The sequence below is a fragment of the Saccopteryx bilineata genome, chromosome 7 (assembly GCF_036850765.1).
Source record: "Saccopteryx bilineata isolate mSacBil1 chromosome 7, mSacBil1_pri_phased_curated, whole genome shotgun sequence".
Taxonomy (NCBI): Eukaryota; Metazoa; Chordata; class Mammalia; order Chiroptera; family Emballonuridae; genus Saccopteryx; species Saccopteryx bilineata.
Window position 1 is genome coordinate 105,275,151 of NC_089496.1, and position 25,856 is coordinate 105,301,006.

The window sequence follows — 25,856 nt, forward strand, 5'->3', positions numbered from 1 at the left end:
CACCCTTCCCCTTCTCCTTTCTATTTCTCTCTTCCCCTCCTGCAGCCAAGGCTCCACTGGAGCAAAGTTGGCCCGGGCGCTGAGGATGGCTCCATGGCCTCCGCCTCAGGCGCTAGAATGGCTGGGATTGTAATGGAGCAACTGCCCAGATGGGCAGAGTATTGCCCCCTGGTGGGCATGCCGGCTGGGTCCCAGTTGGGCACATGCTGGAGTCTGTCTGACTTCCTCCTCACTTCAGGGGGAAAAAAAAAATATATATATATATTATTATCTTACATCACTATTAATACAAGGAGGGGAATGGGAATTCAGGTGTCAGAGTCAGTAACAGGCATTTTTCACTCTTGCTTTTTGCCTTGCTTTGGAGCATGCTCAGTGTGGTCTGTGGTGTGTTCACTCCTTGACCAAACATAGAGAATCCTCCCCTGGAGGCTGGTCATTGCGAGTTTCCAAGTGCATGTGGGGGTGCAGGGAGCTTGCTAGCTTTGCAGCAGGGTCTCACTGGGCCTTTGCCCCTCATGCATCCTGCCCATCTTGAGGTCAGCCTGCCTGGGGCATCTCCTGTAGGTGCCCAGGCTCCCTGGACAGAGCCGAGCCCCTCGCTCACTGTAGCATTTGGAAGGGACCTACTGCCTTGTTCTGCGTGTCTCTATTACATTGAAATTTTCCATGCAAGTAATTGAAGACTGAGGTAACAAGGAGAATAATAGGGAGAGATAATTGTGGATAAATCAGCTTAATTACACTCTTTTCCAAACTTAATTATCCAGATTTGCAGTGCTGTGCGAAATCTCAAAAGCCAACTGAGGTTGGCTTCCAATAACAAGTACAGGTTCTGAGGAAGTCCCTCTCCCAAGTCCCAACAGGTCGGCCAATAGGTCAAGAAACGACAAGAAGACCTCTTCTGCTTCTGGTTTTTTACATTTCAGGTACAGTTGGGAGTTCTGTTGTTATACCTTTAAACAAAGCAGTTATGGGTACCTGTGGGAAGGTATGATTGTTCTCTTGATTGGGTGTGTCATGATCTAGATGCACCTGTGCTATGTTACATGGTCATTCTGATTGGGAATAGTGCCAGTTGCACTGGGTACTGATCATTAGAAGGCACATGGTACCATTTATAAAGGAACAAGTCAGAGGACGTTGGGAAATCATTTAAGGTCGAGAAGCAACAGCTGATGTGGTTAGCAGTGCACTGTTGGCCTTCTTTGACCAGCACCACTTGACCTTTAAACTCAGTTTCTTTCTCTTTTCTTCTTCCTTTTTCAAGCTTTATTGAGACAGAATTGACACAGAACACTGAATAAGTTGACGCCATGCAGCGTGTTGATGAACTTATATTGAGAAAAGATCACCACTGTAGCATCAGCTAACACTGGCATCTCATCACATGATTACTATTTCTGTTTTGTGGCGAGAACGTTTAAGACCTACTCCCTTAGAAAATTTCAAATATCTAACTCAGTATTGTAAACCATAATCACTATGCTGCAGTTTAGGTCCTAGAATTTATTCCTCTTTTTTTTTTTTTTTTTGTATTTTTCTGAAGTTATAAGCAGGGAGGCAGTCAAACAGACTCCTGCATGCACCTGACCAGGATCCACATGGCATGCCCACCAGGAGGCGGTGCTCTGCTCATCTGGGGCGTTGCTCCGTTATGGCTGGAGCCATTCTAGCATCTGAGGTGGAGGCCATGGAGCCATTCTCAGTGCCCGGGCCAAGTCTGCTCCAGTGAAGCCTTGGCTGCAGGAAGGGAAGAGAAAGACAGAGGGAAAGGAGAGGGGGAAGGCTGGAGAAGCAGACAGGCGCTTCTTCTGTATGCCCTGACCGGGAATTGAACCTGGGACTTCCACACCCTGGGCCGATGCTCTACTCCTGAGCATTCTGGCCAGGGCTAGAATTTATTCATCTTACAGCTGCAAGTATGCACCCTTTGGCCATTGTTTCCTCATTTCCCATCACATGTTAAGTGTGTAATTCTGCAACTGGAGTATAGAAGGGATTTCCTATCTGTTAGATTCTCCACTGCTTGCGAGGGTAGATTCATAGCATTTAGACAGAAAGAGAACTCTGAAGTCATGCAGTCCAGTTTCTTAATGAGAAACATGAGGAAAATAGAGAGACTGAATGACTTATTCAAGTTGATTTAGCAGCTAAGCCAACAGTAGGACATAGTGTTCTGGCTCAAAGTGTTGGGGGCCGTTGCCCACTTGGGATTGATTTGTTTCTGAAACCAAAAGGAAATCCATAGCTGTTGGCCCAGAAGCAATGGGGATGCGATCCAGGAGGGGGACTGAGGATGCAGGGAGGCAGATGCTGATTTGGAAAGGCCAGAAGTCAGGGGCCGGAGCGCCCATGAGAGCAGATGTGGTCCCACTGCAGAAGATGTGGTTCCCAAGATGGCCAATAGGGCTCACGTTGCTCACGAAGGTGAGGGGAGAGGAGTCTGAGAAAGAGAAAGTAAGCGGGGAGAGGGACCAGAGAAGAGGAGGGCAGTGACCGGGAGCCCGGAGTCAACACCAGCTCCTCTGAGTAGGGTCCCCATAGGGGGCAATGTCAGTGCTTGCTGAGGGAATGAATGAATGAGGAGGAAAAGCTAGCATTTACTGTGTGCCAGTCATCTCACGTCTAATAATCATTTTGCAGGTGAGGAAACTGAGGCACACAGAAGTCAAGTGATTTGGCCAAAGTCAAACCCAGGGACGCAAATTCCAGAATCTGTGCATTTCATTGAACTGCCTTGCCATACCGCAAACGAATGAACGGCGACGAGGTGGATTGCCTGCGATCACAAAGCAATCAGAGGTGGAATCAGGGCCGGTCAGCTCCTGTGACCCCTAGTGCAGTGTGCTGCTGACTAGCGCCAGCCTGCATCACCGTACGCCTGGGCAGACCCCATGGTGCCTGCCATCCCCTCCACTGAGTTGAGTTGTCTCCAGGCCGCCATGTCCGCATGCCCACCACAGTGGGCTCATACACACATTGCCAAAAAGTAGAGTCAATGGAAATAGCCCAGGATTGTGGTCAGAACACCTGAATTTGGGTTCTAGCTTTGCTGCCTGTTTGGTTGAATGACCCTGGGCTGGTCAGGAACTTCTCTGAGTCTGTTTCTCTCTTTGGAAGGCGGGGCTCACAGTGCACACCTTTTGTTGTGAGGCGTGATTGAGGCAGGGCGTGAGAAGTGCCTCCACTCTGGGTGTGATCAGCTCATCCTCTGTTCTCTCTCTCTTCCTTCTTCCCTCTGGATGTCTCTCCGGATGACATCCGGGCAGTCTGGGACGTATCAAACCCAGTTCTCAGGAGTGCGTCGGGGCTGGGGTTGTTTGGTCACTTGTGAGAGATGAGGCAGAAATCAGGGACGTGGTGGGGACGGTGGTGTTGGAGGGGAGCAGATAAACACACAACTGCTGTGGACTCGTTAGTCCTAATAAAACCACTTGGCAGATGAGTGCCCGGCAAAGCCAGGTGCCCGGAGAAGAGAGAGACACACCCATCCACAGGAGAAGTGGTCCTTATAAAATGTGTCCAAGGGGCCCTGGGGACTGTTAAATGCCCCCCCCCCCACTCCTAGGCCAACCAGCAACCAGCCTGAAGCAGCACAAGAGGGGAGCACCTGTCACTGCTGAAGGTCGAGCCAGGGGGAGCCACACACGCAGACAGGCGGGCTGCTGCATCTCCGCCCCCTGGACTGTCTCTTGCCCTGGAGGGCTGCGGGCCCAAGGCTGCCAGACCAGATTCTTCAATGGAAGCCAGAAATTCAGATTTTGCTGTATGAGCATCTGGTTTTTTTAAATATTGGCAGTGAATTACACATTTTTAAAGAACACCGTGCAGTCCAAACCAGCATTGCAGCAGGCTGCATTCAGTCCAGGGGCGGCCAGCTGCCTGCTCTGACTTAAGATTCCATGTGGCAGAGGATCGGGTCTTTATTGAAACAGCTGTGTGGATCTATTTGTTTTGATGAGGCAAATATTTACTGAGCACCTGCTACATGCTAGGCTCTGTTCTAAGCCCTGTGGATATAGCTGTGGTCAAAGGCAGGTAAGAATCCCTGGTGACCCCTTGGCCCTGATGTTCTGCTGGGGCCCTGAGAGTCTTCCCTGGGCTGTTGGATGTACACACGCGCACGCGCGTGCACACACACACACACACACACACCTGTTTTTTCTAAACTGTTTGAGGGAAAGTTGCTGGGATCATTTCATGATCCTTCTAATTGTTTCAACTGCTTTACCTAAAATAAGACATTCTTTGACACCAAAGGAAATTAGTCATATTTTCTTAATATCACCTGACATCTATGTAGTTCATTCGAGTCCCAAAATATTTCCCAAGTCATCCTCAAAGCTTCTTTTTTTAAAATTTTTTAAAATTTATTTATTAAATTTAATGCAGCGACATTGATAAATCAGGGTACATATGTTGAGAGAAAACATCTCCAGATTATTTTGACATTTGATTGTGCTGTATACCCCTCCCCCAAAGTCAAATTGTCTTCTGTCACCTTCTATCTGGTTTTCTTTGTGCCCCTCCCCTCCCCCACCCCCTCTCTCCTTCCTCGCCCCTTCCCCCCTCCCCCTACCCCCCCACCCCTATTGCCATCACATTCTTGTTCATGTCTCTGAGTCTCATTTTTATGTCCCATCTATGTATGTATTCATATAGTTCTTAGTTTTTTTGTGATTTACTTATTTCACTCCGTATAATGTTATCAAGGTCCATCCATGTTATTGTAAATGATCCTATGTCATCATTTCTTATGGCTGAGTAGTATTCCATAGTATATATGTACCAAAGCTTTTTTATCCACTCGTCCTCTGACGGACACTTGGGCTGTTTCCAGATCTTCACTATTGTGAACAATGCTGCCACAAACACGGGGGTGCATTTCTTCTTTTCAAAGTTTCTTTTTAATAGCTTAAATTTTTTTTTGGAACCAAACCCAGTCAAAGCATGCATGTTGCCCGTGCTGGTTTGGTTTTTCGCGGACTCTTGTAATCTGGAACGTTCCCTCGAGCTTTATTCCTGGACTGCTCATTTCCTTGAGGCTGTTTGACTTGTTCCTTCGCCCCTGTGTTTCCTGCGTGCTGGGTCCAGAGGCTTGGTCAGGTTCAGAGCGAACGATTGGGGGAGATGGCTTCATGCAGCGTGTGTCAGGGGTGCACAGGGTGTGTGGTCCCGGTATGGGTGACCACAGCGGGGCAGGCATGCAGGTTAGTTCTAGTTTCTAGCAGCCGGGAAAGACTTGGTGTGAGTCGGCGGCATCTTCACATCAGTGGCTTTGATTGACCCCATGCAGTCTGTTCCTGGTCCTCTCTCTCCCTTCCTGGAAGCTGGGTGGACTGACATCTCCAGGCTCGGTCCACACGTTCCCACCACTGTCCTTCCACTGACCTCATCCTTCCCCGTCATGTTTAGGGGGGCAGACTTGTGGAGTATGTGCTTTCATTACCTTCTATGCGCCCCCTTGGCGAGGGAGAGATTCCTGCCCTGAGGTTACAGGGGGTGGCCGTGCACGATGCCTAACACTGGGCAGAGGAGCAGCTCATTAGTCACATTTATCCACAGCCTGGGGAGGAGGGCACCATGCCACGCAGAGCCACACAGAGCAGGTGAACAGCCAGGGCTATGGGAAGCAGGGTTTGTAGCAGCAAGGGGGCGGGGCGCCCCTGGTTCCTGCAGGAGGAGGTGGGTGGGTGTCACGGGACTGCAACCGGATACTCGGGGACACACAGGAACTGCACCAACCTGGTCCCCGGATGAGGAGTGTTGTTGGGCTAAGGGACCTTCCCTGAGGGAGCAGAGGGGGAAGGGATGTGGTTCAGATGTTAAGGCAGGATGTAATATTGGGCCTTAATTTTAGGCTTTATGGGATCATAGAGCCATACACAGAACATTGCTCCAGGAGGCACCCCTCTGAGCACTTCACCTCCTCAACTCATTTGATATTCATACCAATCCCCTGAGCTAGGTGCCCTTAATCAGCATCACGTTATAGACGAGAAAACCGAGGCCCGGGAGTTGACCTGCCCTGCCCCAGGGAGGGGACATCCAGCCCAGGCTGCCCCTCTGGGCCTGGGCCCGGAGCTGGAAAGGGCAGGGGGTTTGGAGTGAGGAGAGGAGGATGTGGCTAATGGCTCTTTCTTTGCCTGGCCTGGGCGACCATACACCTGCTGACCCTCTGTCTTCTCATCTATTGTGAGGCTTAATGCAGAGAACAGGGACCAACCGGAGAGCTGGGGTGACCCGGGAGCTGCCCTTCGGCCGAGGCTGGTCTCTGGATGCAGTTCTGCCCAGTCCAGTCTATGTCCCCTGCTGCAGGGACCGGAGAGCTGGGGTGACCCGGGAGCTGCCCGACGTTCGGCCGAGGCTGGTCTCTGGATGCCGCTCTGCCCAGTCCAGGGGACGGCAGGATGCTCTATGTCCCCTGCTGCAGGGACCGGAGAGCTGGGGTGACCCGGGAGCTGCCCGACGTTCGGCCGAGGCTGGTCTCTGGATGCCGCTCTGCCCAGTCCAGGGGACGGCAGGATGCTCTATGTCCCCTGCTGCAGGGACCGGAGAGCTGGGGTGACCCGGGAGCTGCCCGACGTTCGGCCGAGGCTGGTCTCTGGATGCCGCTCTGCCCAGACCAGGGGACGGGCAGGATGCTCTATGTCCCCTGCTGCAGGGACCGGCTCTTGCAAATGACAGGGAGGAGCATGTCAGTTGGAGCCGCTTCCTGGGGCCATTTCTCTTTCCACCTCCTTCTCTATGCACCTCCCTTTAGCCTGTCCTCTGTCACAGCAAACATCGCATGGCTGTCTGCAAGAAGCTGCTCTCAGTCTTCGCACGGAGTTCGAAGTGGATCAACTCGCTGCATGTCCCAAGAGGAAGGCTGTATTTCTAATTGTGGAAAATGCCATTTCCATAAAATGAGTGCAGAGGCCATTCTGCTGGTGCGTGTGTATGCCTGTGTGCACGCGCATGTATTTGCATGTCCCTTGGCCTCCTTAGAATTCCCGTGTATGTACTGAGGAGGGCAGGGAGCAGTGGACCTTCTGTCGCACAGGACGTCAGCAGGACACCTTATGTCTTGTAGCCTCAGTGTCCTCATCTCTAAAGTGGGAATGATGGCCACTTCTGCCTCCTAGGGATCTTACGAAGATGTAAGGGAGAAATGTCGGGAAGCCCGGAAGAAGGGCGTGGCGCCAGTTGGCTCCAAATATGACTGCCTAGTTCTTACTATACTCGTTACCCCGGGTGTCCCTGGGCGGCCTGCCACCCTGACTCAGGGTGAGGCCTGTCAGAAGGCAGGTTGCTGGCTTAGTGGCTCCCAGAGATAATTTGTCAACATGTTCCTTCATCAGCCTCTCTCACCTCCTTCCCAGATCGAATGGAACACTTGATCCGCCCCCTCCCTGCCTGTTTCTGGGGACCACACGCCAGGCCCATTTGTAAGTGCTTCTCCTCTTGCAGGGGAGAGCCCACTAGAGAGGAAAAGTCAATAGTGCAATCAAGAAACATGCTTCACTACTTTGCTCTCTCCCGGAAACCTCCTTTATCACACGTCTCGTTTTTTTCCTTCTTTGGATTGCAAGATTCAGAGGTGACGGTCTGGGCCATTGTTTGCTCATAGAACGAGCAGATGCTGAGTGGTGGTTGTTAACATTCTTCCGTTCGATCCTTTCCTCCCAACGCGAAGCCTTGCTCACCACCCCTCTCCAGGTGGGGCCGTGGAGGGCGGGGAAGCCTTCGCAGACCCAGCCACTGTGTCAGCGTCATTCACACTCACATCTGCGAAGAACAGCTGCCACCTTGTCTTGTGCTATTTACACTTGAGAGAAAAGGAGGTGGAAGTGTGTGTCTAGTATGTGGCTGAAGTGTGAACCCATTTTGAAAAGGGCATGTTATCAAGGCACTCTGGGACTTTGGGATCTTGACTTTGAGTTGGAGCCATGAGGCAGTGGCTTCCCTGTTCCTTGTTTTGGGACTTACTGTTCCTGCTAGTGGGATGTAAAGATGGGCTGTTTTTTTGGGTTCCCGGTTTTGGGCTGGATCTGTCGCCACATTCAGCATGTGGACAGTGATAGATACAGACCCTGGAACATCCCTAATGGGTCAGAGTCCTTACAGGTGGCTCTGGCTTGGAGGCCATCTCATGGGTCCAACTAGTGAGGCACCGCAAACCCAATGTCTCCTCTAATTGGAATGAGTGGTGGTCTGTATGGACAGTATTCTGATACCTGTGACTAATGAGACCTGGACATCTCATTCTCTAATCACGTGGGGCTTAGGGTTCTGTGATTACAGTCTTGACAAGAGTCAGGGCTATGTGTATGTTATTCATCAGGGTTCATAGGACAGCGCCTGGCCTACTGGAGGCACTTAGTAAGTGTTGAGTGGATAAATAATAGGCAAAGACAATAGTCCAGTATCTGTCCCCTCCTGTGCTCCTTCCTATATAAGCCAGTATGTATCCTGGACATCTTCAAACCAGGCTGGCTGGTGAAAACGGGGGCTGCCCCATTTGTTTATGGGTATGTTTGTTTCCCTGGCCATTGAGGTCACGTCCACAAGCATCACTAAGACTGATATCTAGAAACTTGGCACTTATGCTTGCTTTTGTGTATTCAGTGGTTCCGGATAGCATGTTCAGGTCCTTTGACAGTTTTGAGTTGATTTTTGTGTATGGTGTAAGATAAGTTGACCTGGTAGAGCTGCATGCCTCCTGCTCGCAGAGCACCTCCCTTCCTGTTTGGTTTTGGTCATCGAACCCGATCAAGTCTTAGGGGTCTACACCAGTGGTCCCCAACCCCCGGGCCGCGGACCTGTACCGGTACCGGTACCGTGGGCCATTTGGTACCGGTCCGCAGAGAAAGAATAAATAACTTACATTATTTCCGTTTTATTTATATTTAAGTCTGAACAATGTTTTATTTTTTAAAAATGACCAGATTCCCTCTGTTACATCCGTCTAAGACTCACTCTTAATGCTTGTCTTGGTCATGTGATACATTTATCCATCCCACCCTAAAGGTTGGTCTGTGAATATATTTTCTGACATTAAACCGGTCCGTGGCCCAAAAAAGGTTGGGGACCACTGGTCTACACCACTCATCAGCATATCTTGATATAAAATGGATAACTGTGGCAACTCTCTGTGTCATGGAAGTCTCAAGAGCAGGGGTCCCCAAACTACGGCCCGCGGGCCACATGCGGCCCCCTGAGGCCATTTATCCGGCCCCCGCTGCACTTCTAGAAGGGACACCTCTTTCACTGGTCAGCGAGAGGAGCACATTGACCATCTCATTAGCTAAAAGCAGGCCCATAGTCCCCATTGCAATACTGGTCAGTTTGTTGATTTAAATTTATTTGTTCTTTATTTTAAATATTGTATTTGTTCCCGTTTTGTTTTTTTACTTTAAAATAAGATATGTGCAGTGTGCATAGGGATTTGTTCATAGTTTTTTTTTATAGTCCAGCCCTCCAACGGTTTGAGGGACAGTGAACTAGCCCCCTGTGTAAAAAGTTTGGGGACCCCTGCCCAAGAGCCCCGAGTTACAGAGATCGACATGCCAGTTCTCCTTTTTCTCCTGCGTCTTTGCCGAGATGGGGAAAGGCCACTCTGGGGAGGGGGACAGGTTTTACAATCATCCCCAGCGACCTAAAAGCTTGTGTCGACGAATCTGCCTGAACCCTCTTTGGACATCAAGATGTTTTTGCCTGCATTGCATTACTTGGGAATGAAAGTCAGCTCAAGGGTTTCTGCCCACCTCCCAGTGGTCAAAGAGTGGCTGCTTGTCCCCTGACCTTTTCTTGAGAACTCCAGGGCGTCAGTGACACCGGCTCAGAACACGCTGGTGCTTTCTGGAGTTGTTAAGGTGGGTGGGGCAGTTTCCTTCTACACCGAATAACCCGCAGTTGTTGTGCTTCTGAGTTTCCATGTTTGTTTTTCATCTTGTTTTCTGTCTCCTCCCCTAACACATATGGTGGGGGAGATGATTTTAGGGGCTTCAGCAAGGTGAGTTTCGATTACACATGGACATGACCCCCCCAATCTCATTCGCCCCCACCCACTTCTCCCTCCAGCCTCCTGGCCTCTGTTGGCGGGACTCCTCGCAGAGGTGACAGCATCAAGGGAGAATTTAAGAGCACGCTTTAGTGTTCATTGTGTTTATTTTGAAGTTTACCAGCTGTCTATGGAGGGGATGCTGATTTTATGATTAAGCAGTGACGTGAAGTTTTTCTCTAGGATAAAATACGTTCTGTTTTATTCTGCATTCTATTCTGTCCTCCTAGAATAGAATAAGGTGAGTCTGGCTCACAAGGTCTAACAGAGAACTCGTAGCCCAGGTGGAGGAAGGATAAGAAAAAACTGGCAACTTCATCAACGACCGAAATTGGGCAGCAGCTACTTTCCTGAGCACTCTGAGCCTCGGAGTGCTGTGCTCCGACGAATGCCCCGGGGATCTTGTTAAACAGGAAGACTCTGAATCAGAAGGTCTGGGCTGATCTGAGATTTCTGCATTTTTAACAAGCTCCCTCCTGGGTAATGCGGATGCCTTGGCCTCTTGTGACTCAAGGTTTGACCCACAGGTCAGCAGCAACAGCGGCATCACTGGCAAGCTCGCGGGAGATGCCTGCCCTTGGCTCCTCCCTGGACCGCTTTACCTGTGGGCACAAGAGCCACCGGTGGTTCCTGGGCGCAGTAACGCCTGGGAAGTGTCGATCTAACACCGCTGGGGAGTCCTCAGTGCTTAGTGAGCCCCAGTGAATAGGAGGCTCACCCAGATTCCCGATCTGGGAGCAGGGTGTCCACTTCTCAGTTTCCGAACCACATACAAAGAGCTCGTGGAGGGATGTGTGCGGGCCTGGCATGCCCTCTCTTGGGAACACCTTGTAATGTCTCCAGAGCTTTCTTTGCACCACATGCCCACCTCTGCCCCTTGTTTGCACTTCGATACCCACGTGCTCCGAGAGGCTCTCTTGCTGTCTGGATTCTCTGAGTCAGGTGCTGGTTGTGCAGGGTGGCTGGGGAAGGGACGTCACATTGATCTTCCTTGGTCCTGCTGCTCTCAGAGGATGTAGTTTGCTTGGCAGGTGTGTTCTGGCTCCAGCTAACCGAGGTGGGGCAAGGAGCCATGTGTAAGACTGGGTGCATGAGGCTTAAACCAGTGCCAGGAGGATGGTGGCACGTGGGGGACCAACACAGGGAGGACAGGTGGTACTCTATGGTGGGCCGGATCTAGGGTCTCTGCAGTGGGGGTCGGGGAACCCTTACAGGGCTGCCAGCCTGTGGGTGGCAGATTGTATATGGAAGGGGGCTGTGACCATCTCTCTTGTCTTAACCTGCTTTGCTTTGATGGCACGTGGCCACATCCCACTAAGGGGCGGAGTCACTTTCACTCTCTCGAATCTGAACTGATCTTAAGACTCATGTGTAACCAGGTGACACCACGAGGCTTCTGAGGCTTGGTCAGAAAGTCGTTCAGGCCCTGCCTGGCTGGTTGGCTCAGTGGTAGAGCATCAGCCTGGCATGTGGAAGTCCTGGGTTTGATTCCCAATCAGGGCACACAGGAGAAGCGCCCATCTGCTTCTCCACCCCTCACTCTCCCCCTCTTGTTTTTCTCTCTTCTCCTCTCTCACAGCCATGGTTTGATTAGAGCAAGTTGGCCCAGGTGCTGAGGATGGCTCCATGACCTCTGCCGTAAGCGCTAAAATGGCTCTGGTTGCAACATAGCAGGGGCCCCAGATGGGCAGAGCATCACCCCCCAGTGGGCTTGCCGTGTGGATCCTGGTTGGGTGCGTGCAAGAGTCTGTCTGTGCCTCCCCTCCTCTCACTAAAAAAAAAAAAAAAAAAAAAAAAAAGTTGTTCAGTGTGTCACTGGTTATCTAGGGACGCCCATTCTGCCCTGAGTTCGCCTGGTGGAGAATTGGCCTGGAGAGTTGAGAGGTGGCCTGCTGGCTTGAAAGCTGACAAAGGAAACCACATCCTTCTGTCCCTCCCCCCAGCTTCCTCTAGGGCAGGGGTCTCAAACTCACGGCCCACGGGCCGCATGCGGCCCGCCCACCAATTTTGTGCGGCCCGCAGACTAATCAAACTTCGTGGATTAGTCTGCGGGCCAGTCTGCGGGCCGCACAAAATTGGTGGGCGGGCCGCATGTGGCCCGCGGGCCCGAGTTTGAGACCCCTGCTCTAGGGGGACTGCTTTTCCTGTGCCTGGGTGTGGTGGGTTCTGAGGCTGTGAGAGGGGTCGGGACGGTGAAGGGATGACAAGGAGGATGCTTAACGCTGTCTATTTCTTTTTTTTTTTTTTCTAGAGACAGAGAGACAGGGACAGACAGACAGGAATGGAGAGATGAGAAGTGTCAATCATTAGTTTCTCATTGCGACACCTTAGTTGTTCATTGATTGCTTTCTCCTATGTGCCTTGACCACGGGCCTTTAGCAGACCGAGTAACCCCTTGTTCGAGTCAGATGAGCTTTGCTGGTGAGCTTTTGCTCAAACCAGATGAGCCCTGCGCTCAAGCTGGCAACCTTGGGGTCTCGAACCTGGGTCCTCCGCATCCCAGTCCGACGCTGTATCCACTGCACCACCGCCTGGTCAGGCCACTGTTTCTTGATAGCAGTCCCAGAATGCCCCTTTCCTTCTTTTCCTCCCTTCCTCTTTCCTGGTCTGTTGCCAGTCCTCTCCTTCTGACTTTTCTGGAGGCTTTTCTTTCTCACTCTGCCCCCTATTGATGGCCTAGAGGGTGGCAGGGCACCATTACTGTGACATGGAGGGAAGACTCTGCCTGTTCTGTCCCCAGTGGTGCCAGCTGCTCCCTCCCCTGTACCCCAGCTCAAGTCCATGGTGTTCCCAGAGATTTGCTGGTGGCCCTGCCGGGCTCCAGGCTGAGCCACCCTTCTGGCTGCAGCTTCCAGGGCACGTGGGAGCCCTGGGCTCTCAGGGTTTTTGTGTGTCACCCTCCCAGCTGTTCTCACATGCCCAGCACTGGTCCCTGCTGGCGGAGGGCAGCAGGAGATCCTACCGAGTCTCAGTAATTGTTTCGCTCTCTCCCTGGTCAGGCCTGGCTGAGAACCACCAGCAGGGGGCAGCCGGTGTCCCCTCCGCCTCCCCAAGGGCCGCTCCTCCCTGAGAATGAAGGGCGACCGCTGAGGGCTCAGCTCTTATGCCTCTTTCTTTTGCTTTGTTTCAGTTTCACAGAGTTTCTGGATCCATTCCAGAGGGTGATCCAGCCGGAAGAGATCTGGCTGTATAAGAACCCGCTGGTGCAGTCAGACAACATCCCCACCCGCCTCATGTTTGTAAGTACCACGAGTTCGTGGCCGATGTGACCGGTCTCCCATGTGTGAGCCACACGCGTGTCCCTTTCTGCCTTTCTGACCCCTCCTGAGGGCGGCGAGGAGCCTGGAAGGACGAAGGTGAGCAGCCCATCAGGTTCCCGTTCGAGGTCAGATCCTGACGGGCACCGCATGGTCCGGTGAGAAGGAGTAATGCCTGGCACTTTGGAAAGAGAAGGGGCCTGCTTACCTGAGTGAGGCCAAGTTATTTCCAGATGTTTACAGTGAAATAAGACTAGAAATGGTGGACATCTTTTCCGGTTCCATCTTCTTTGATGACAAGCCTCACTTTTGCCCAACTTGGGCACCTTAGGTAGTAGCTCCCTTTGCCCCTTTTCTGGTTTTAGCTGGTCGGTGGTTGACCTCTGACGAGACAACCAGTGTGACTCAGACACCAGATAGCGTCTGGCATCTCTTAGCTTCTAGATAAATGGGCAAGCACCCACATCGCGGGTGGGTATATTGGGGTTACTTTTACTTCTTCACCCTGTCCCATGGCAGTTACATCCTCTAAGACTTCATTTCCTCTGGGCTGGGCGCTCTGCTAATTGCATAAGAAAAATGATCCCATTAGTATCACCCAGCATCCCAGTGAAGAAGGGTCATTATGGTCCACATTTTGCACATGCAGAACTGCATTCCAGAGAGAGAAGGCACTTGGTCCAAAGCCACACGGCTAGTGAGCCTCAGAACCAGGAGTCACATCCCAGCAGCGGCTCCCAGCCCAGCTCTGAGCCACGAGGCTGCGCTGTGGGTTGGGAGCCGTGTTCAGGGTGCTGAGGGCTCCTGAGGAGTTGCCACCAGGCCTTTCTGTAACAGAGGAAACATTTAAGTTCCGCCTTGTTACGCAGCAATAATGGAACCTGGAGGGCAACCTGGGAGATGGAAGGTTATTCCTGTTGACCAACCCTTGCGTCTCATGTCTCTGGAACTGAAATGACTGTTTCAGTGCTTTTGTAGAGCACACTGAGAAAAATGGCTTTGCATTTTGAAAGGAATTTTTCTGATTTTAGGGAGGAGCTCTTGTTACTTAGTGACAACTGGAAGGATCTTTGTGTCTGCAGACTGCCCTAAAGGCCCAGAACACTACCTAAGCATGCAAAGATTATTATAATTGCTTTTCAATAGGTGCTTTTCCTGCTGCAAAATGAACTGGGTTTTTGTAAATCTCAGGGCAATTGAAAAATTAGGGTGTCTACGAGTAGAACACTTGAGTATGAAGACAAGACTTTTTCTATTTTATCTCTAACTCAGAGCTCCTACAAATCCTAGAAATAAAGGGACCAGTGTATGGCTAACCATTAGACACCATGGCATTAATGGGGGAGGGGAGAGAGCTGCTCTTCTATCAACCCCCCTCCATTCTTCAAAGACTTCGCATTTCATGTGCTATAAAACAAAATTTGGAGATGAATGTGCCTATGGGATAACATGAGGAATTCGTGGCTATGTCCTGGGTTTATGTGAACAGTGGATTGGTTTTTGTGTGTGGGGGAGGGTTCTTTTTTTTTTGTATTTTTCTGAAGTTGGAAACGGGGAGGCAGTCAGACTCCTGCATGCGCCCGACCAGGATCCACCCGGCATGCCCACCAGGGGGCAATGCTCTGCCCATCTGGGGCGTCGCTCTGTTGCAACCAGAGCCATTCTAGCGCCTGAAGCAGAGGCCACAGAGCCATCCTCAGCGCCCAGGCCAACTTTGCTCCAGTGGAGCCTTGGCTACGGGAGGGGAAGAGAGAGACAGAGAGGAAGGAGAGGGGGAGGGGTGGAGAAGCAGATGGGTGCTTCTCCTGTGTGCCCTGGCTGGGAATAGAACTAGGGACTCCTACACGCCAGGCCAACGCTCTACCACTGAGCCAACTGGCCAGGGCCAACAGTGGATTGTTTTGAAATCCAGATACAACTGCTACAGACATTCCAGGTGAAGATGCGAGTAGGATGGAACATATTTGCATGTTGGCTGGGGTGGGGAGGGGGCAGCAAAGGAGTTATTCAGAGCCATGGCTCTTGGAGAATAGAAGGGTATTCAGCCACAAATACTGACCCAAACCTACTAATCTCCTAATGAAAAGAGTTCAACTCTTCCTTCCTACAGTAGTAGTTGATGAATTTCATTCATTTGGTCACAGGAGTTAGTGGGATTCCATAATCACGTAGGGAAAGCCATAGATCCACCTGTAATACCTCAACCCAAAGAGGAAAAATACTTTGTTACCACATTAATTAGATTTTGTTTTCCTGGAATTTTATTAAGGGTTTAATATAAGACATCATTTGTCTACTTTGGATCCTTAAAAGCCATAGGTATTTATAGCAAAATGTAATAGAATATATGTTTTCACTGTTTCTTTCTTTTTTTCAATAGGTTGGTTTCCTTAGAGAGCTCAGATTTCATTACTTGACTCAATAGTGAATGATAAAACAAGCCTGTGGTCTCTTGCCCTTTGAGTTGGAAATGTTTTAATCTAAAGACAGACTTTCTAACCAAAGTGTTTGTTCTAGGCAGCTGGTGTTAACCCTGAGGTTTTGTTAGGGGAGATTAGTGTTTCTGGTGTATGTGCATGCGTGTGTGTTACAGGAGACACTTGGTCAAATGTCACAAAAAATATTACCAGATAATGGTTAGGGGATTGAGTTAAGTGCAGAATAAATGGTAATGCCATCATCAGGAAGCCCCTAGGTCACATTTTTTGTCTTTGGCACCATCAGCTAGGGTGGCTGTGTCTGCCAATAGGAAAGTTGATTGTTTTTGGACCCTTTTATTCCTTGAGCTTGTTTCCCTCGATGAATCTGGATTTCTGTTGACCAGAAAGACAGGCCGAGAATTGTTTTTATGTGCTCTGAGTCTGACTTAACACTTCTTGGATATTGCCAAGCCATTAGCTGCTCCCTTATTCAAAAGAGGTCATGGTTCCTTCCTGAGCACGTAGGGTTTATCAGAGCATCTTTGAAAAGCCAATCTTCGGTGAAGGAGGACTCAGTCAGAATTGAGTGTTGGTTTTTAGTGTCCTCTCTGTTGTCTGTAGTTGTTACGTCTTTGTAGATTAAGGGAACATTTCTGGAGCCTGCTCTGAGTAGGGAGGCCAGAGGAGCTATGGTGATGGGAAGTCAAGTTGGACTTGGGGTACACCCTCAGGACCCTACAGGCTCCCTTAAAGCAAAATAGCACCTGGAAAGGGCCAGGGAAGGGCTCAGGTGAACTTGTAGGGAGCTTCTTTGTCATTGTCATCATTGTCATCATCATCATCATCATCATTGTTGTTGTAACAATGTGCTCATCACTTTAAAGAGCATCTCAGATAATCCTTCCCAGAATCCCTGAGGTCGCGCTTTTGCTATCGGGTAATTTCAGTGGAGACAAAGGAACTGTGGTGAGGTTTAACAACTTGTCCAAGGTTATAAACCTGTCAGTGGCTGGACTAGGATCTGAGTGCTGGCTGCCAGAGTGCAGACCCACCCAGAGCTAGTTAGCTGTGATTTCTCCTTGGCGGCCCCAGTGACGTGGAAAGGTAGGGAGCAGTGGGTCACACACGGAAGAGCAGGTGTGTAATGGTGCAGACATGGGAGAGAAGTGTCCATGGGGTCCTTGTGAAGGTGATGGAAGGAAGCAGGGATAAAAGCAGACTGTGGGCAGCTTCAGGTTAGTTAATTACCACTTAATTCAGCTCACAGTTATGAAGTACATCTCTGAGCCAAGCACAGCTGGGTAGGGGCGTGTGTAGCTGAGTAAGATTGATTCTAGTCTAGTGGGGCACACAGACTCACGTCTGTGTGACATCAGGCACCTCAGCATCACAGGGGAGCCCTAGAAGGACAGGTAAGACTCAAGTCTTGAAGAATGATAGGTATCCCCAATTTCTTTCCTTGGCTTAAAAAATCTACCCAAGAACTAGCTTTTGTCCTTCCTTGTCTCTTTTGGTTTGGGTACATCCGGAAGATTTTTTTCCCCTAGAATATTACTGATACTGTGTTGATTTGATAACAGGGCTTCCTATTCTGAAATAGGATGCTTCTAAAGAAGACAGAAATAAATTCAATTTTGTGAGAGGAGGGAAGAAAAAGAGACAAAGCTGCCTCATGACAGTTTAATTTCTAGACTCTTCTGACAAGCCTTAGACAGCTCTTTTGTCTGTGAAGGGCTGTAACTGTTTGCCCACTGGGGGCCCTTTCCAGGTGCCTGCGAGTCCTGACTTGTCTTTCTAAGCATGACAGCACACCTTCTGTCAAACGCCAGAAATGAAGGCACATGGGCCCCTTATTTTGTCTGATGTGAGTGAACCCCAATGATAATCTCTTCTGTGCCTAACGTCCTAATATCAGGGTGGTCTGCTATGACCCCTTTGGTTGTTAAAAGTGTTTGGCATACTCAGGCCCTCCCCTCCTGCAGTCATGCTACTCCACGCTTCGATGATTCCCAGAAGCCTCTTGGGACTACTGTGCTTTCCATCAGCACACATGGTGAGGGGACCCACTTTCTGGGAGTGGTGATGGCACTTCCTGTGTTGGTTTTATTGGTGGCTGCACAAGGCAGGGTATTGGTCATGGCGGACACAGACAAGGTGCCCGGATTGGACTCTTCACGTCCCTGACCTCCTACGTGCACTCAAGGTGCGCCCTCTACTCAGACCTAACGGCACAGGTGGGCTGGAGCTTAACGTGCTTTCTTCCCACAGGCCTGGTCACAGGGTCCTGGGACTCCTTTACTGGTTTGGGACGTGTGTTAGCATTTTCCCTGGGAGGTAATGACATGGTCATGACCTGGTCGCCAACAACCAGCGATTCCTGGGCGCTAACTCTCTGCTGGACTCTGCAGCTGGGCAGTTGGCGTGGGCTCCAGCGTGGATTGCCTCAAATCGACTCCCAGTGTGGCCACTTACCAGTTCCGCAAATTGGGAAAATCACATACCCTCTCAGCACCTCGGTTTCCTTATTTGTAAAAAGTACACACATCCCCCGCCCTATGTTGAGAGCATCCAATCACAGGAAAGCCCTTGAAGAACAACAAGACTCAAATATATAACAGGAATGACAGGTATTCTGCAGTTTCTTTCTGTGGTTTTAGGAAAAAGCCTACCCAGGACTTACAATGCTTCTGTTCGTGTATGGCACATAAGAAGCATTCAGTAACTGGTGAATTTAAATGCTAGCAACAGAACTTTTCTGTAAATAGTATTATTAGACCCATTGTATAGATGGGGGAACTGAGACTCAGAGATGAAGAGGTTAAGTGACTTGCTCAAGGTCACAGAGCTGACGAGTGTCAGAGCTGGGGCTTGAACCCAGCTTGCCTCAGTCGAAGTCTGTTGCACATGTTTTCCTCTGTAGAGCTCTCCTCCCAGCCTTTGGAACAGCCTCATGCAAAACCAGCCACGTGCCAGATCCTGCTTAATGATTTACACATATTTTCTTGATGTGTGAGTGCTTTGTAGTTCAGTGAATTAGTAATTTACAAAATGGTTTTTTTAAATGTAAGATGTATATCAGCCTCGGTTTCCCGATCCTAGGATGGTGCTGCTGGGTCAGGGTGGTCACCGCAATTCAGGACCCCAGCCCGGGCAGCATGGCAGCCCTGATAGGGGGCATCCTGGTCCCTCTAGCTGCGTCCCCTTGTGCATTCACTTATCTCTCTGAGCTCTCTAGCCTTGTTATCTGTATGGGGAGGAAATGCTTCCATTTCATAATGTTTGCAGAGTAGTGAGAGGATGAGACAGGTGTGAGGAAAGCCCCTAACACATAGTACGTGCTTAACCCTTTGAGCAGTACGAATGTTCATGCACATCCTCGTGCCTCCTGACCATCCAGAGTACGGTCATACATGTGTAAGGCAACGTTAAAAAAAGGCAAATATATGTTCTTCTTGTTCCCATAAATTGGTTATCAAACAAACATGATTTTAAGTTAATAAAACTGTAACAGGAACTAATTTCATTTTTTGAAAAAACAAACAAACAAAAAAACTCATTCCCAGGGGTCAGCGAGCATGAAAAAAACTCACTCCTCAAAGGGTTAATCCATGCGTGCTGCCACTCAGCTTTCGTGACCCACCCTTGTGTCTATAAAGGAGCCCCCTTGCTCCTTCCTCCACTCCCAAGAAAAGGCACTGCCTGCGTTTTATTGATGCTTCTGCCTTTCTACAGTGAGAACTTCCGTAACACCGATTAAAGGCGCAGAGCTCGATTTCATCTGGCTGCAAATCCCGAGGTTGGCGCTTGCCCGTTGTGTGACTTCCGGCAGGTCACTTCAACTCTCTGGGGCTTCTAAAGGCTTTGGTCACAACTGCTGGAACGGCGTGCGGTGGGTTCAGTTCAGTCTGACTGGCAGAGTGCAGGTGGGGTGCTTATCCTCTCCTCGTGCCTCTTTTACTTGGTGCCAAGGTGCCTTTGTTCCAGGAAGAACTTGTTTCCTAATGTGTTGACTTCTGGGGTTCACCTCTTCATCCCAACTTTTAAGTTGTAAGAAGGGGGCAGATTATAAAATGTGAATACATCTCTATCTGTCCTGATTTGAGGACAGCACTGCCCAAGGAGGTGGTAGATGTTTCCTGGAAGAAGAAATGAGACCAGAGTCCAAATGCCATTAGGATGAGAGGAGGAAAGACCGCCATGTCGTCACACATTTCTGTCACACACGTTGGGTGCGGTGGCCCTGTGTCTAATGGCTGTATTCCCTCACCTGTGAAGTTCATGAGATCGGGAGCCTGGGTCCTCCTGGGTGCTTGGCATTGGCTCAGCAGCAGTTAAATTAAATTCGGTCTGATTGGGTGAGTAGGGGGTGAGGATCCAGTTAGGAGCGGGAGAGCTGAGACAGGCAGCGGCGCTGGGACCCTCTTGGGCACTAAGCCACAAGCCTGGAGCCACTGGGCAGCCCACGTGCCATTTCCAGCTCCTACTCTGAGGCCTTGAGTAGTGTTCTCCTGGGTGGTGCCCTCATCTGTTCGTCTGGAACACTCCCGCTCAGATCCGGGAGCCTCTTTAAGAAAGTGGGTTCCCACGGCGTATTTTTTCTGGGGTTTTATATCTGTCTCACCATAGTGTGTATCATCTGGAATTGTCCAGTAGGATTCCCTTTAGTTCCGTGCTGTTCTCGTCTTTAAGGTTTGACTGTTGGTGGCGTCATTGCCGGGCTGTTCACCTTCACTGAGTTGTGTCTCTGGTGGGGTGGGGTGGCTTGTCCTGATGCACCTGAAGTGAGAGGAAACCAGGGGCCTGGATTTCCTTGACCTTGACCGTAACTCTGGACTAAAGGACGCGTGGGCATCTGTCACCACTCTTTACACACAGAATGTGTGAGTCAAAACTCGGATGCAGAGTTTTGCAACCACCAGCATCAGTGTTATTTGTGGTGTAGGTTTTCAGACCTGTACCATGAGCATATCTGAGGGACGCAGTGTTGTCACAGGCCCTGCAGTTACTCAGGTGTGAGAGCCACCCAGGCACTTGTGGAAATGTTCCCAGATTCACAGGAACTCTTAAGGAGTGTGCGTTGCCTTTTGAGTTGTCCCTGGGTAAATTCTCTGAATGTCAGCTTCAGTTCTGAGACTTTTTTCTTGAAGCTGCCCTCAGACCTGTGCCACATTCCTTTGAACATTCTCCATGGGACAAGACTTGCTTATTTGATGTTTAAACAGCCAAGTCATTCAGGGCCACGGCTGATAAGGAGGCTCATCCAGCTCATTACTACCACTTGTGGTCAGAAAGAAACCAATGAGCAAGGGCAGGGGTTCTCACGTCTCATGAGCTTTCTCTGAGACACTCCCCAGAGTGGGGTCCCCAAGATGTTATGAGCTCTGGCAGTCTGGTTGTAGTTAATATGCAGAACAAGTTCATATGGGTGAATTCTGTTTTTACAAAAGTTTCTTCTAGCCACATGTTAGTCCTGGTAGGGAGCCTCTCTCCAAAAAGTGACATTGCATTAGGGCACAAGTTGGGATTTCCAAAAGTTCAATTAGTATTGATTAATAGTTAATCACAACTCCTCCCCTCCCACCATTGACTGTGAGGCCAACTGTGGACTTATGTGATGATACTCAGTCCCTTCTGATATTGTTCCCCTGAGGTGTTATAATCCTAAGGAAGTAACATAAGTACCTTTTTCTTGGTGGTTGGAATGTTGCACTCAACTTCCTAATTATAGAAGGCTGAATAAAGACCAGGTAGAGGAGGCAGAAAACCTGGTCTCCAAAGCACCACGGCTTTGCTCCTGACCAGCTGGGTCTCTCCATCCTGTCACTGAGTTCCAAGGCTAGCAAAAAGAGTCACAGAGCCACGGTGAGGATATGAGACTTCAGTGCCTGGTGTTACCTAGGCAGAGTGCCTGCCTCATAGCGGGTTCTGTAATGCATTGCTTGCATCTGAATTCCACCAGCGTGGTTCATTAAGCACTTGGGGCACTTCTGCATGCTTTGGGTCCAGGAAGGAAAGGGGATGGAGAAAAGGACGAAGAAAAACTGCATGCAAAACAGCCAAGCTCTGCTTTGCCAAGGAAACAAATATTCCACAAAAGAACACCAGGAATTGATTGACTCTAAGCAAGTCCCACATGTTTCCATGTTGCCAGAAAGTGGGGGATGGGTGACTGAGGGTTCTTCCATCCTCTGCAGGGAAGGACAGGAGGGGCTTACTGGCAGAAATGAGTCACCATAATTATAGACTATTCTTTTCTGTTTAAGAAGCCACCACTTTAAACATGGCTCCCAGCAATTACAAATCAATTATAACCTGCAATCAGACATCCAATTCTTCAAGTTTGTGGCTTCTCTAAGTATAGACATAAATCCTCGTCCTTTGTTTGAGGTCAGGAGTTCAGTACGCTCATTCAGCGAGTGAGTCTAAATGAAGCTAACTGGAACGAATTATCAATCAGCCCTCTGATAGCAAGCCGCTGTCCTCACAAGGGGTTATTTGTTATTTCTTTCAGGCAATTTCTTTCCTCACCCCCCTGGCTGTTATTTGTGTGGTGAAAATTATCCGGCGAACAGACAAGACTGAAATTAAGGAAGCCTTCTTAGGTAGAGTATCCACAGTTCCTGTTTTAGGGGATGGGGCTGAATTGAATTCAACCACTAGATTTTTTTTTCTTTAATTATCAGTTGCACGCAACTGATCTTTCTCTTGGTCAAAGTAAGCTTGGGAGAAAACAATACAAGATGAACTTGAAGCCCCCAGAAGCTTCAATGCAGAGATGAGAAGAAACAAGCGCTCCAATGGCAGCTCGTTGTCGCTGTCCGTGGTGCTGAATGTTAACTTGCATATCCGCGTCAGAGATCTGCGCTGCTCAGGCACAGAGGGCAGGGTAGCCCTTGGCGGCAAGGGAAAGTGAATCTGAAACTTTGTCACCACTGATTGTCCAATCGCATGTTTGTGGCTAACAGGGCCACATTACAGGCAGTTCAGAAATCGACCACCGCAGACCCCTTGACAAATCACCATTGGCTAGAGGCACCCATGGGCAAACGCAGCTGTACAATAAAATAGAAATTCAAAACAAGCTGCATAACTCATCTTCAGTTTAGGGACATTTTGACAGTTAAGCAATTGCTGTTGTGTGAAGCATGCTACAGTCTCCACCATTTCAACGCTAATAGTCATAGATTCTCCCCAAATTGAGCCATATCAGCGTGGGACACATGTTTGACACTTTGGGGATTAAATTCATATTCTGGTCTGTGTATTAATCAAATGCTGAGTAAAGGACAGTTTTAAGAGAAAGCGAGGACTTTTATTTGGCTTGTTTAGCAATGAAACTAAATTTCCCAGTGGCCAGGTGTTCAGCTTTCTGATTATTAGGAAAACAGAATTCATGTTCATTTTTGGACACCACACATAAAAGTGACCTAAACCCTTACACAGACTTTGTTGTCATTGTATTATGTCGATTTAACAGTTAGGTAATGAATCTGAAAATAGGCGAGTCCCCACTAAAGGATATGTCTATGAATTATTGGGCTTTGAGGAAATGGAAGTGTGGCAGAATGTAGTCCTTTTTCCTTGTAAGGGAGTGAGTGTGAGTGAGGGTGAAATCCAGGGTATACAGAAGATTAAGGGGCTTTCTGCTCTGAAGTGGGACAGGAAGCATTTCTTATGTAACCAGGGCTTTGGTTAGGCTGTCGAGTTGCAGAGAACAGAATCCCTCTCGCGTTAGCTCAGATAAATTAGAGGTTTAGTTACAGAGCTATACACACAATCTCACAGACATCCAAAATAGGGGGAAAGGGACAGAGGAGCCTCGTGGGCTGAGTCAGAGAGCCGGGCCCTCCGGGGTGGAGACATCCGCCCGGCTCAAGACTGCTCCTCTGCAGCGTGTCTTTCCTCTCTTCACACTCCTCGCCTCGTTCTCCTGTGTGGATGTCATTTCTGCTGCCCATACCTTTGGTTTGTATGGGGCTTTGGCAGAGGTGGGTGTCCCTGCCCCTGCCTGCATGACCGTTCAGCTCCAGGGCCCACCTATAAGTCACACTGCATCCCATGGTCCAGACTTTCCAGACAGTGGCCCTGGCACCATTCATTTCTGAAGCCTGGACACAGAAGTCCTGAGTCTCTGACCTGCCTGTCAGTGCCTTCCCTCGGGCCAGGTGAGGACCGCAGGTTGCTCCTCTGTGGTCCCAGGGCTCGGTGGTCACATGGTCCTAGTCCTCCAGGCTGGTGGTGGGAAGGTCGGTTTTTCCAACAAGGGCCTTGGTGCCCCTCCCACCCATGGCTCCAGCATCAGGGCTGTGTTCGGATAGATATCACTGTGGTCCCCAAAGTGTTCTGTTGGGAGCCCTCTCCATTGACCTGGGAATTCCTTCACTTCACTTTTCATTCTAGTCTCTCTGCTGGCATGATATCCTGAGACAGGTGACTGTGAGGAAGAATGTTCATGGTCATTTACTGCCGGCTCTTGACGTCTGGCTGCTGTCACAACAGTCAGAAGCTCTCCATCCTTCCTGTAGACTTTCTCATTCTGAGCTAAATCTTCCTTAGGTGGCATGTCGCAGTTGCACCCCGTTCCCCCTCTCCTGTACATTAACGGAGAAGGTGGAATTATTGGATGCTCTGTTTGCCTAAATAAATGAGAGCCTGCCCTGTAGAAGTGATGAAAGAGCCTCATGTTGTACTTTTTTTTTAAAGTGCTTCTTTTAGGAAGCCTTAGAAATAGGGCGGTGGAGGAATGATTTCTAAAAAGCAAAGACAGAACACGAAGTATGGCTTTTCCAGTGTTCTCTGCCATTGAGGACTTTCTCAGTGAGGGGGTTTAGTGCTCGGGTCCCTTCTTTACTCAGGCATCTTCCGCAGACCTGGGCACCATGCGCGCCCCTTATGTGCACGTCCATGGCCACAGTGGCTACCTCTGTGCACCTGCTGTTGGACAAGAGGAGTGGGCTTGGCCCACGCGGCATCCAGCTGGCAGGAAGCAGGCAGAGAACAGTCAGGTCCATATAACAGAGAAGCCCATTGTGGAAGGAAGGTGATAAATCCCCAACAACAGCAAAAGTAACCACAGAAACCCTCTAAGCTTCTGGGAAGCTTATTAAGCAACAATGTCCTCCGCATAGGCCATTTGCAGGCCAACTCCCACTGCACATGGCTTTGAATTTTGTTATCTGACACAGCCTGGTTTGTTTTTCTTTCTCTCAAGCCCACAGTGCTATAAACAGGCCCCATAAACCAGACCCACTGGGTCATTATTAATCAGCGGGCACTCCTGATCAGGGTCATTCACTTCCTGCCAGGCCAGCCTAGCCTTTTCTGCAGCCAGCTCCGCCCTGCCTTCTCTCTGGTGTCAGTGAGGGGCCTCACACTGATGCCCTGGGGTTGTGCTATTCAGATGAAAATAACAACTGGTTCAGTTTACTTCCAGAATGCTGAGAGGACTTCCACCCTCAGCCCTGTCACTCCAGATCCCCACTCCCTCTGTCTCCTTCTGGCTTTTGGATCTGAGAGCGGAGCTGCCAGCTGTTGGTGGTTACATCACGTGCACACATTCTCTAGCTCAGCTGCTTGAACATTTTCAGAGAGCTGCTCTGTGCTACGTAAGCGCAGCCGGGGCAGGGAATGGGATGTGTATGGTGTTCTGGATAGATGTAGCGGTCTTGAAGGTTAGTGGTCTTTAAGGTTAGCAGTCTCTAGAAGTTCCCCCAAGGGCATTGGAGGATCAGCTGGTGATACTTGTTCCCGGAGCCCTTTTCTGGGCTAAAGGCCATGTTAAACCAAGATAAGAAGAAGTCTGACCCCTGTGGAAAACACACCAATGAGCCTGCCGGACCAGCCCTAACAGGGAAGACCCTGGTCATTTCTGGGCGCTCTGACAGCCTGTTCATTGTCATGGCTCTGGAGGACACAGCAGTGAAGGTAGCCCGGAGAATGTTCGCTCTTCTCTCTAAAGGTGACCTTCTCCTTTCAGCAGGGCTCCGAGCTTGCGAGGGCGAAGGGAGGCCAGCATTTTAGGATGGAAGGGTCTGTGTGCCCTGAATGTAATCAGGACGTCTCTGAGTTATGCATTCTTGGTTTCAATTTGTAGACCCCAGTGGCGTGCTCGGTGTCTAAATGGTGATACCA

General features: G+C 49.8%; 1 protein-coding gene across 1 annotated transcript in view; it reads left to right on the forward strand.

The window, feature by feature from the left end:
* Positions 1-25,856, forward strand: part of PLPP4 (phospholipid phosphatase 4) — a 121,826-nt gene that overhangs the window by 35,999 nt on the left and 59,971 nt on the right. Inside the window, exons 2-3 of the mRNA XM_066239066.1 lie at positions 13,179-13,287; positions 22,237-22,327. Of these exons, the coding sequence (XP_066095163.1) occupies positions 13,179-13,287; positions 22,237-22,327 (200 nt within the window). The remainder of the gene's footprint in view (positions 1-13,178; positions 13,288-22,236; positions 22,328-25,856) is intronic.